At 39.0% G+C, this 12,668-nt stretch overlaps 1 protein-coding gene across 9 annotated transcripts in view; it reads left to right on the top strand.

Moving 5' to 3' along the window:
• Positions 1-12,519, top strand: part of TTLL5 (tubulin tyrosine ligase like 5) — a 287,219-nt gene extending 274,700 nt beyond the window's left edge. For all 9 annotated transcript variants that reach the window (XM_049611362.1, XM_049611361.1, XM_049611359.1 and 6 more), the window contains one exon: positions 11,867-12,519. Coding sequence is in view for 2 of the 9 variants with exons in the window: in XM_049611363.1 (XP_049467320.1) it covers positions 11,867-11,889 (23 nt within the window). In the remaining 7 variants the exon portion in view is untranslated. The remainder of the gene's footprint in view (positions 1-11,866) is intronic.
• Positions 12,520-12,668: the final 149 nt, after the last annotated feature.

Raw genomic sequence — 12,668 nt, 5'->3', positions numbered from 1 at the left:
ATCATAACCATCATGTCTTTCTCTTCCCTCCACCCCTCCTGCAACGGAACAGGATAGAATAGAAAGAAAAATACCAGGGTCCTCTATGATAAAAGTAAGAATTGTTTTGTGAGACTTATGTTCAGGTCAGAAAGATATTTATGTGTATATTCATATATCATGTATTTTTTTACTAAAAATAAGTTTGAAAAGTCAGTTGTCTAGAGTCCCTTCCTTTATCTTCCTCAAGTAATTGAAAGTCCTCTGTTATGTTGATCTTTAGGCAGAGAACCAGTGTCCAGCATCTTTTTTGAATTAATGCTGTGTCTACTCTAGGCGGAATGAGATGGAATTTGTATCAGGCTAGAAATTATTATTCTAGAATAGACAAAATGCCTCTGTGTTATCAATTCTTTTGAACTCAAAGCTAGATAAAAATCTATTTTAGACCCCACCAAAGACTTTCTGCAGTGAGCATGTATTTGTCCTATGCTCAGAAAACAGTAATCATTATTTTTAAATCCCAAAGATTAGAAGGCCAATAAATAGAAAAAAAATCAGATTTAAGCAAATATCCTTGTGTTACTCTACCATTCTTCATTATTAGAACTTTCTATGAAGAAATTAAATCTTTTTAAGAAAGTAAATGCACTTTTTGTGAAATATATCACTTACCTTTTAATGATTTAGTGGTTTGTTTTATAAATCCAGATTATATACATATATATTTATATACACAAAATATATATATTTTTTGATATACACAAATATATATATATTGATATACACATACATTTACATTGTATATAAACATCTAATATATAAAGTTATATGTGCGTGCGCACACACACACACACACACACACACACACACATCCCAGATATGCTTAAATGGATTATGCTTCAAAACTAGATAGATGTCGGGCACCTGAGTGGCTCAGTTGGTTTGTTAAGTGTCTGATTTCGGCTCAGGTCATGATCTCACGGTTCGGGAGTTCGAGCCCACATTGGGCTCGCTGCTTTCTGTGCGGAGCTTGCCTTTGGATCCTCTGTCTCCCTCCCTCTCTGCCCCAGCTCCCCTTGCGCACACTTTCTTTCTTAAACATTAAAAACACAAAACAAAAAAAACTAGATGTATGTAGATCATGGAATTAAATCTCAAGAACTTTGATTTAGATCAGCCTTGCAATTTTGAAATTTTCATAAAAGGGAAGTTATTAAGTATTCTTATGCAAAAAAAAAAAGGCTGCAAACGTGTGAAATAGTATGTCCTTGACTATCTAAATGGAGTTACAAAAAGAAACATTTTTCACTGAGTCACATTTGAAAGTCATTCTATCTTTCTTTCTATTCCACAATGTCACCTTACCATGCCCATTTTACTGCTTTTTTTGTAATAAGAAAATGAACCAGGATAAGGGGAACATGGTTTAAAGGTTCATAGGAGTTAAATATACTTTCAGAAATAAGTTATGGAACATTTTGGGGGGAAGAATTCAGCTTATTGTATATGTGACTTCAGTTCTCCAGTTACTTGGAAGTAGAATGTTCCCCAGATGGAGACTTGACCCAGGGTGCATTTAACATCCAAGAGTGAAACTGAGTGCCCTGTTGCTCACTAGAAATGGAGAAGGTTCTGGGAGGGCATGAGCGCTCGGTGCTCCTGTGGTCAGCCAGTTCGCTCCCCTGTCCCCTGTGGCTGCACTCCAGAGCTGCTCGGGGCTGCCTTTTCTCTGAACAAAGCCCGTGCAGCTGTGCCCGGCGCCTCCGTGTCACCAGGCAGGGTTTCACGAACTGGATCTGATGCTCTTGTGCCTGTGTTGTTCATTCCTACACGCTGGAGCCGTGCCCAGGAAGGTGAGGGGACAGCAGGTTGGCCCTCGCTCCCCAGCTGTCCCTTTCTCCTCATGTCACTCAGGATATAAATAAATGGATTCATTCACTCTCTCATCAAGCCAGAATGTTGCCAGAAGGTACTATCAGGGCCACTCTGATCAGTTGGAAAGGGCCTTAGGGGCAGATCTAAGAGGCACAATTTACAAAAGCCTTTGCATTTAGGTAATTTAAAAAATAAAGCTTTTAATTTTACTTCTCCTGTTCACTTGAGACCTTGGAGGGAGAAAAATAGCTCCAGTTATATGTTCATGTTGTTTGAGGTCTGGGCCTCCTTTAGTGGTGTGGAAGTCATGGTGCATTCTCTGTTTTTTCCCAACTAGAAAAGCCTTGAGTCCGATGATCTCATTGAAAATTTACTTCCCTTTCCTTAAGACAGCTGACGGGTAGTAGGAGCACTGATCTGGAGCGTGGATCGCTGCTTATCACACGAGGCTGTGGTATTTCAGAGGCCAAGTTTGTACCGTTAGTTGGAAGTCTTTTGCTGCCCATAGGGAGCACTGCTATCGATCATTTCCCACATCCGTCGATCCAGTATTTCCCAAGCAGCCTCCATGTAAATATGTACATGGCAAAATGCTGGGCGCTCAGGTCCTGTGAAGATTTGCAAGACGTGGTCTCTGCACTTCAAAGAGTGCATCGCAGGAAACGAACCACACATGCAAGACACAGACCCCCCCCCCCAACCCCACCCCTGCCCTCAAAAGTGGTGTAAGAAGCAATGATTTGGTGGTCTAGGAAAGTCTGTCCACCATTCCTCTCAGAGAACTTACTCGTCAAAGTTAGCATGAGCATGATCGGTGCCCTCAGCAGTTCTCCGTGCCTAGGTGCTTCTCATGCACTTCACCTTAGCAGGTGTGGATCACGGTGCTGAAAATAATTTTATTTGCTATTACAGTAGCTCGAGCCAGTTACTTAATATGATGCTAATGGGAGAACAGTAGCTGGAGGACAAATTGGGTTCGTTGGACTCAGTTGCCAAACCAGCACAATGTATTTTACAGGTGCTTCAAGATTTTTAAGGGTAGTTCTACTAATATTTTATGTCTATGTTTCTTGTTGACTTTAAAACTAACCTAATAATATTGCTGTAACTTCATTTATTTGATAAATGCCAAGTGAGTGTATAAATAGTGTGATCCACAGCCATTTCACATACACATACACAAAACAAAAAATTTCCAGGTCAGGATATCAAAGCCAAAAAGAAGACGGGCAGCTTCAGTGACGGGTTTTTCAGAATTCTACCATAAAAGAGCACGGCTGTGATCGTGGCCACAAAGGACGTGAGGGGGTGGGGGGGAGGGCAGTAACATGGTTGTCCTAGGTATTGTCCCTGCCCTTATCAGCCCAGAACCGAGTCAGCAGGCAGGAGTGGAGATCCCAGCAGCTCTGGACTAGAATCATGGCAGGTGTCAGGGAAAACAGGTGGAGAGTCTAATTGGAGACGCTTTACCTAAAGATGGAAGCCCAAAGGGCTGTATTCTCCATGTAAAGTTCAACCAGAAATAAACCCTCCCTTCCCACTTTACCTTTACCATCTCAGGCACTGGAAGAAAACTGCCTGTCTTGGACCTTGGTGCTGAGTGAGATGGAGTAGGGGACTCTTCCGTGAAAATTTATAACCACAAACTGGCCCTCGTGTAAGCTTGGGCATGAGTTGACATTCCCTAGGTACCCTGAAAAACTTGAAACTGAGAATTTAATCCAAGGTGGTCCTAAGCTAATAGTGGCCCCAGGCACCTAATATAATCAAATGCATAGTTTTTTCTGGAGGGATCTTCCTTCAATTCAAATCTCAAATAAATTCTTTTTTTTTTTTAATGTTTATTTTTGAGAGAGACAGAGGGTGAGTGGGGGAGGGGCAGAGAGAGAGGGAGACACAGAATCTGAAACAGGCTCCAGTCTCCGAGCTGTCAGCACAGAGCCCAACGTGGGTCTCAAACTCATAAGCTGTGAGATCACTACCTGAGCCGAAGTCAGACGCTCAACCAACTGAGCCACCCAAGCACCCCTCAAATAAATTCCGAAGAACTGTGATCACAGTTAAAAATCACAAAACAAATAAGGAAACATGGCACCATAAGCAAAAGTCAGCAAAAATAACAGATGACACTATCAGACCTACAAAGACAAAGATACTGAAATTATCAGATATACAATAAAAAATAAATTTTCTCATGTGTTTAGAGAAATTAAAAGAAGGAGTAGAAAGTATGAGTAAAATCAAAAGATTAAACTTATAACTAAACAGATTTGAAAAAGAACTATGTAGACTTTCAGAATTACAAAGATATAAGTAATTAAAGTTTTCAAATCAATGGCTGGGCTTAACTGCAGGTTAGACCCAGCTGAAAAGATATTTAGTGAACTCAAAGATATATTTATTTAAAGAAATTATGTGAACTGCAGGACAGAATGATGAAAAATCACATGAGAAGGCCTGATAGATATCCAGATAATTGGAGTTCTAGAAAGAAAAAGAATGGGACCGGGACAATAGTTGAAGGGATAATGGCTAAAAATATACCAAAACTGGAGCCAAAATATCTCAGGTGGGAGAGCATTAGACTGGTCCAATCCCAGGTTTTGGCAAAGAGGAGGTGTCCTCTTAGAGCCTGTAATAATTAAAAATATTCCAAAACTAATGAAAAGATACACCAGTTGCAGTGAATCACAACAAATCCACATCTCGACACACCATACTGAAACTTTGGAATACTAAAGACAACGAAAAGATGTTCAAAGCACCTGGAGACAAAAGAAGGCTTTCCAGAGGAATGCCAGTTTGACTGACAGCATACTTCTCAACAGCAAGAGTGGAAGCCGAACTACAGTGTTATGGCCACTGATGAGAGAAAATAAGTAGCCAGTCAGAAAAACAGTGTAAGCAAAAATATCTTTCAAAGATGTGAATGAAATGAAGACATTTTTCAACATTTAAAACCCAGAAGAATTCACAAAAGGAAAGCAAAGATTCTAAAGAATGGATATTTCATGAGCAAAGGAAAATTAAAGAAGAGAGAGAAATAGACAAATCAAGAAATAGACTCCACTATGGAGAATAAACTGATGGTTACCAGAGAGGAGGTGGACGGAGGGATGGGTGAGGTAGGTGATGGGGCTTAAATAATCCACTTATCATGATGAAAAAAAGTAATCAAAGAAAAGTGAGAGCAAGGGTATGGCCAAAAACTTGCTCAAAAAATCCAAAAGCATTAAAATGTCACAGACTGTGGTTAAGCAACCAAGCAAAGTGTCAAAGAAATACAGAATCCAATCCTGTAGTAAAGAAATTAGTTGAACTCTGTGTGGATGGAGAATAATGTCCATTACAATCATGTATTTAAACTTGAATTGTGAGATGTTGGCTACTTGGGAGCTCCCGTAGAGGTACTGAGTATAGAAAGGACCCTGTGTATCCACCAGAGCGCTGCATGGGGACCAGAATCAGTTGCTTAAAGGCTAAAATAATCTTAGACTATCTGAGGTAGTAATTCTGTTTTTTAAGTGTACAAGGTAAAGATTTGAGTATCTGGTAAACTAAATAAATACTAATTTTATATAAATTCAGAGTAATCTATGTTTATTGTGAAACATCTGTTGTTTAGAGAAGCTAACATTTTAATCTTGAAACTTCCTTTTGAAATATGTCATTGATATTAAATTTGTGATGTTGAGTTAGAAAAGATAAAAACTGACTAAATGTATACACTATCGAATGCATAAAATAAATTATTTTATTTACTTTACATTTAAAAACAAATAAAATAAAGAATGGATATTTCAAACAGAGGAAGGTAATACCACATTTCGTGGTACACGAAAATACACATTTCGAAGGTCTGCAATGCAAAGAGGAACTACAAGCAAAGAATGTTTACAAATATGGGCAGATATAATAATAAAATAATAATGTTCTTGGGAGGCTAAGAAGGAGGGGATGAAAATATTCAACACCAGTCTTGTTAATCAAGGCAGGCGGTATGATGAGAGTTAGAGTAGTCTAACTTGATCTTGCACAGTGAAAAGCTGAAGATAATGATTAATTTCAGCTTTACATAATCAGTATATACAAATGCAAAAATAGAGTAACAACTAAAAGAATAGAGATTATAAAACTTCAAGGAGGAAAAGAAAACAAAGAAGAGTAGGGACAAATAGGAAGCACAACTTAAGACAGTAGAAATAACAAAGTATTTGTAACTACAGAAGTGTGAGTGCACTAATGTCCCAGTGCAAGTGGAAGATTGATTCATTCAACAGTATTTACTGAGTATCTACTATATGCTAAACACTACTAGGCATATAGCACAGAGCGGTGAACAAAACAGCCCCAAATCCTTAATTGGAGAGAGAGACAACAAACCAAATCAGTAACCCAAATAGTACATTAGACAGTGGTGAGGGTTCTAGAGTGAAACAAAACAAAACAAAACAAAACATGAAAGATAGAGAATGGGGAAAGTGACTATTCTAAATCGATCAGTCAGGAAGAGTAGCATTTGAATAAAGCCCTGAAGGAGGTGAGGGAATGAGCCGGTGGAGATGTAAGGAAGGGAATTCCAGACTGAGGGAACAGCATGAGCATGTGCCTTGAAGAGGGATCACGGCTGCCGTGTTTGGCAAGTACAGGCAGGCCAGTGGGCCACGGTGTAGGGTGCGAGGAGAGTGGGTGTAGGTGAGACTGGAGAGACGAAGAGGGCCGGACCACAAAAGACCCAGCGGGCCAACGGAAGGACTTGCACCTTCGTTCTGAGTGAAGTGGGAGTTGGGGTTCTGGGCAGAGTCATGCATGAGCTGATTTGGGATTTAACAGCATCTCTGTGGCTACTGCACCAGGCAGGGGCAAGGTAGTAGCAGTAGAGGGGTGCAGGAAATGGTCAACCAGAGATGGATATATTGTTGGCCTAGATTTTCAAAACTGCACTTTTAGGCTGCTTGAAAGAGACCTATCTAAAACATAAGTATATAAAAAAGAATCAAAGAAAAAGTTTGGCGAAAGATATGCCAGGGGATATAGCTATATTTATCAGAAAAATAGATTTTAAGACCAAAAAAAAAAACATATCAAGAAATAAAGACGGTCACTACATTATGGCTAAAAGTTCTAAAGATTCACCAGAAAGTATTTAACCTTTTTTTGTTGATTTAGTTTCACTAGCTTATCTACTGATTTTTTTAATTAAATAAAATGCATATTTGTAAAGACTATATTGGACAAAAAAATTAACAGAACCACAGAGAGAAATAGACAAACCCACATTCATATTGGAATGATTTAATATAACTCAATAATTGGTAGATCAAGCAGTCTGAAAATCAGTTATATTTTAGGAAATTTGAACCACACAGTTGAGAGGCTTGATCTAGCAGATATGGCTTTGAATCACATTTCGAAGGCCATCTTTCCTGGTCACAACGCAGGAACAAACAGATAACTGGAAAATCCTCACATGTTGGATTAAATTAAGAATTAACTCACCAAAAAAAAAAAAAAGCATAATATAATTAGAAAATACCGTTCAACAAAACCCTGAGGAATGTAGCTAAGCAATATTCAAGGAAAACTTATATTTATAGTAGGGAGAGGGTAGAGGCTCAAAGTTAATGTACTAAGAACCTGGCCTAAGAATTTCACAACAAAATAAGTCCAAAGAAAGTAAAAAGTAAAGACAAATACATAATAATAAAGATAAAGGAAGAAAATAATGAAATAGAAAATGAGCACCATTGAGAGGAATGAATGCGGACATTATTATTTATGCCTCAGAGGTTAAACAGAGGGACAACATTATGAATAACTTCGTACTGATACCTTTTTAAAACTTTGGTGAGATGGATACACATTTAGTATTTAACTTAGAAGAATTTGCTCAAAAAGAAATATGAAGCCCTAATATTCTTTAATTATTAGGAAATTTAACCAAGAACAAAAATGATTCCACAAATACAACAGCCGGTTTTTATGGTTTTACTGGACATCCAAGGATCAGATATACCAACCTTCTACAAACTATTCCAGAATAGAGGAAAACAGGGAACACTTCCCAGCTCTTACTATCTTAATAGCAAAACCTAACCAGGACAGCCCTCCCACAAAAATTCTAAAATCACAACATCTTCTTAATTGTGGCTATAAATGTGAAAAAATTACGAATAAAACATTAGCAAACTGAGTCCAGCAATGTAAAAAAAAAAAAATCATGATCAAGTTAGGTTTATTCCAGAGATTCAAGGATTATTTAACGTCTAAAAATTGACTAATGTAGTTACTACAGTAACAGATTAAAGGGAAAAGAATCATATGCTCCTCTCAATGGATACAGAATAAGCAGTTGATAAAATTCAGCATACTCATCGCTTTAAAAAAAATTCCCAGGTCACTAAGAATAGAAGGGAGCCTAATTATAAAGTATCTCTACAAATAGACAGCAATAGCCATCATACTATTCATTGGAAAACTTTTAAAGATTCCCTTTAAGATGAGAAGCAAGACAAGGGAAGCCCATCCCTTCTCCTGAGTGTTGTACTGGAAGTCCTAGTCAGTAAAGTAAAATAAGGAAAGGAAATGACACAGGAATCAGAAAGGAAAATGCAAATCTGTCCATATTCTCAGATAATATATTTGTCTCATCAGATACCCAAAAAGAGTATTCAAATAAATTATTACCTTTATAAGAGAATTTAATGATCTTTCTGTACATCAGCAATAGAGTGTGTGATTATAGGAAAAGATACCCTCTGTATCAAAAGTATAATCACGAAGACGTATAATGCACCTAGGGAAAAATCTTAACAAAAAATATGATACCTATTATTTTAAAAATTATAAAAACATAGTGAAAATCACTTTAAAAACCAAAATAATGGAGAGATGTACATGTTCCAAGATTAAAAGTCAGTTTGGTAAAGATGTCGGTTCGTCCCAAAATTGATCGATAGATTTAAGAGGGTATTAGTTGTTTTTTTAATTTGACAAGCTGATTTTAAAATTTACATGGAAGGGAAAAGGGCCAAGAATAACCCTTGTACTACTAAAGAATGAGAGTGAGGGGCATCTGGGTGGCTTATTCAGTTGAGCATCTGACTCTTGAAACATATCTCACAGTTTGCGGTATCAGGCCCACATCAGACTCTGCATTGACATCGTGGAGTCTGCTTGGAATTCTCTCTCTCCCTCTCTCTCTGCCCCTCCCCCAGCTGGTGCACGCATTTCTCTCTAAATACATACATACATACGTACATACATACATACACGTTAAAAAAAAAAAAGAATGAGAGTGAGAGATAGAGGCCATGTGTCACTTGTCTTACTAGACACCAAGAATGATTACCAAACTAAAGTAATTAAGAGAGCATGGGATAGGGGCACCTGGCTGGCTCAGTCGGTGGAACGTGTGACTCTTGATCTAGGGGCCGAGAGTTCAAGACCCACGTTGGCAGAGATTACATCAAAAAAAATTTTTTTAATAAAAAAAGAGAGCATGGTGTTGGCACAGAATAGAGAAAACCTAAAACTGGTCTCCTATGTGAAAACAGTTTATAACAGAGAGGTGTTGCCATTAAAGAAGGTAAGGATGGACTTTTCCATCAATAATAACTAGAATAGTTAGTTATTGTGTGGGGAAAATGAAATTAGATCTGTGCTTCACACTGTAGATAATTTTAGGTTGGATTAAAGACTTAAAAATGACAGGCAAAAAAAAAAAAAAGTGTCCCATCTTATATAAAGCATCATAGGAGGATACCATTATGACCATGGGGTAAGGGAAAAGATTTCTTACATTAGCCCCAAAAAGTGCAGACTGTGAAGATGGAGATTGATAAATTTGACTTTGTTCAAATTGAGAACTTGTAAGACACCATAAAGACATTGTAGGTTTTTTTGTTTTATTTTGTATTTCTTTTTTTTTTTTAAGCCCTTAATATCATTAGAGATACATTGTGAAGTTTTTATAGGTGAAATGATGTGTTACCTTGGGTTTGCTTTGAAGTACTCCAGGGGGAGGAAACTGGGGGAGGGAGAGAGAAAAAGAATGGTAGAATGTTGAAAATTATCAAAGTGAGATGCTGGGAACATGGAACATGGAGGTGTCTTACACTATGCTATTATGTGTGTATATCTAACATTTTTTTATTTAACAAAAAAAATTTTTTAAACAAACTATCCATCTTGGGATGCCTGGGTGGCTCAGTCGGTTAAGCATTCGACTTCAGCTCAGGTCATGATCTCACATCTCATGAGTTCAAGCCCCGCATCGAGCTCTGCTGACAGTGCAGAGCCTGCTTGGGATTCTTTCTCTCCTTCTCTCTCTGCCCCTCCCCCACTCACTCTCTCGCTTTCTCTCAAAATAAATAAATAAACTTAAAAAAGAAAAAGGAATAGAGTACTGCTACATGCTACAACATGATGATCCTTGAAAACATCACGCTAAGTGAAAGGAGCCAAGACACAAAAGACCACATATTGTGTGATTCCACTCATATGAAATGTCACGAATCGGCAGATCTATAGAGACTGGAAACATTAGTGGTTGCCTGGGGCTGGAGGATGAGATGTGTGAGAGTGATGGCTAAGAGGCATGGGGTTTCACCTTCTTTCAATGAAAATGTTCTGGAAGTGATTGTGGTGGGAGATGCACAACTCTGAATATACTAAAGCCACCGGATTATACACATTAAATGGGTGAATTGTGTGGTATGTGGCTTATAGCTCATTGAAGCTGGTTTTTTTTTTTTTTTAATCAATAAACAGTAAACTCAGTAAGAAAATAAGCAAAAGCCATGTCCAGACATTTCACAGAAGAAAAAACATGTATACGCCATAGATACTTGAAAAGAGGCTCAACTTCATTCCTTTTTTTTTGTTTGTTAAGCTTATTTATTTTGAGAGAAAGAGAACGCGCATCGGGGAGGGTCTCATCTCACAAGTCTGGAGAGATCTTGACCTGAGCAGAAACCAACAGAGGCTTAACCTGACTGAGCCACCCAGGCGTCCCTCAACCTCATTCCTAATTGGGGAAAATGCTAATTAGAACCACAGTAGGACACTTGACTGGCAAATATTTTAAACTCAGGCAACACCCCTTCTCCACCGGTAGGTGAGGCAGAGAAGCAGGAGAAGCCCATCCAGTGCTGTGGGGGTAGGGGGTGAACTGGCGCAACCGCTCTGGAATGTAATACGGCTTCGTTTTTTAGAGAGTTGAAGAGGCAAGTGTCGATGACCCAGTGGTTACGCTCCTAAGTATATAACTGAAGAAATTCTCCCAGCTGTGTGCTGAGATCACATGTAATAATAGTTATAGCAGCACTGGGAAATTGAAAACCACATAAAACGAAACGACATATATTTAGGGATATGAGTATATGTGGTGAATAAACCTGTTTTTAAAAAACAAACGGGAAGGATAAACACAAAATTGAGGATGGTGGAAATGGGCAGGCAATGGGAGGGCCTCACAGGGGACTCGGGGTAATGGTAATGTCTTTGTCTTAAACCTGGTGACGGGATGTAGGTGCATATATGGGGGATAGGGACAGGGGTACAAGGCAGAGTGTATTCTGACAACCTGCTGTTCGGCAGAGTTTTAGACACGCTCAGAAGTGTGCATAGAGCAGTGTTTCCATGCAGTTCGATACTGAATGCTAATTGTGCTGGCCCTACACTTCTCGCAAGGATTCACATATTTTAGCATCTTCTGTTTAAGAAGCAAAAGGGATAAAATGTTCTTACGGGGCGGTGGGGGGGGGTGGGGAGAAGGGGGAAGAAACTAAGCAGCACACAAAAAAAGCAGCAGCAGAACCAGAGTGTGTTAGAAAGGTTTCCAACAAAAGTGGTTAAAATGACAGGTCTTCAGGTTCAAGGTGAACTTCATTTATTTGGCCACAACTTCCCTAGTCTTCCGTAATGCTGACTAAACCAGACGTTATTGTAAGGAAGTGAAACCCCATGTCCTCATTTAGGTCACTTAGCGGTTGGTTCTTTGTTTCAGATCCTGCTCACACTAAACGATGAGCCACAACCGCACTGAGGAAGAACCTATTTGCTGTCCCGCTACTGCCATGGGTGTGTCGGAGGCGCTGCAAGGGGTCCATGGTGTTTTTTTTCTTTTTTTTTTTTTTTTGCTGCCTCAGTCCCCAGAGCCTTCAAGCGGTGGTGGCAGTAGATCGTTGCCATTCAGCCACTCCAGACTTTTACTGAGACAACAGGAAAACACATCGGCTGGGTTTTGATCGAACTTGGCAGTGGGGACGTTCCACTGATACGTTATGTACCCCATCAGAGCACACATGTATCTTTTACCCCTTTTACCTCCTCCCCCAACCTGCTTAGGTCTTCTCTGTCCCTCTCCTGCTACCACACAGAGATGATATAAAAGAGGCTCTTTGGCTATTTGCATTTTGCTTCCTCTTCTTTTCCAGATTGCAGTATTAAGCTTTACTTCCTACAAGCCTAAAACCCCAACAACAGTATCTACCAAAGTTGTTCTTCCCTTTTCTGAGGGTTTGGGGGAAGGGGGAAGCATACATCACAAGTTTCCCAGAGAGCGGAGAAAAGTCGGTGTGCTGCTGACCACATGAGCCATGGTAAGGGCACCCTTTGGAATTACTGATTTCTAAAATTAATAAAGTAATTCTATTTTTATTTTCTTTTTTTCCATTTACTAATTTCCCCCAACAATCAGTACTCACACACAAGCCTGAAATGGGGCCAACTTGGTGTTTTATGCCCTTGCTGGGCAAGTTTTGAAACTCTGTTTTAGAAATGCGAACTCGGAAAGAGAGGTTTTATTC

Source organism: Panthera uncia (assembly GCF_023721935.1).
Source record: "Panthera uncia isolate 11264 chromosome B3 unlocalized genomic scaffold, Puncia_PCG_1.0 HiC_scaffold_1, whole genome shotgun sequence".
Classification (NCBI taxonomy): Eukaryota; Metazoa; Chordata; class Mammalia; order Carnivora; family Felidae; genus Panthera; species Panthera uncia.
This window is presented reverse-complemented; position numbering and strand designations above follow the sequence as displayed.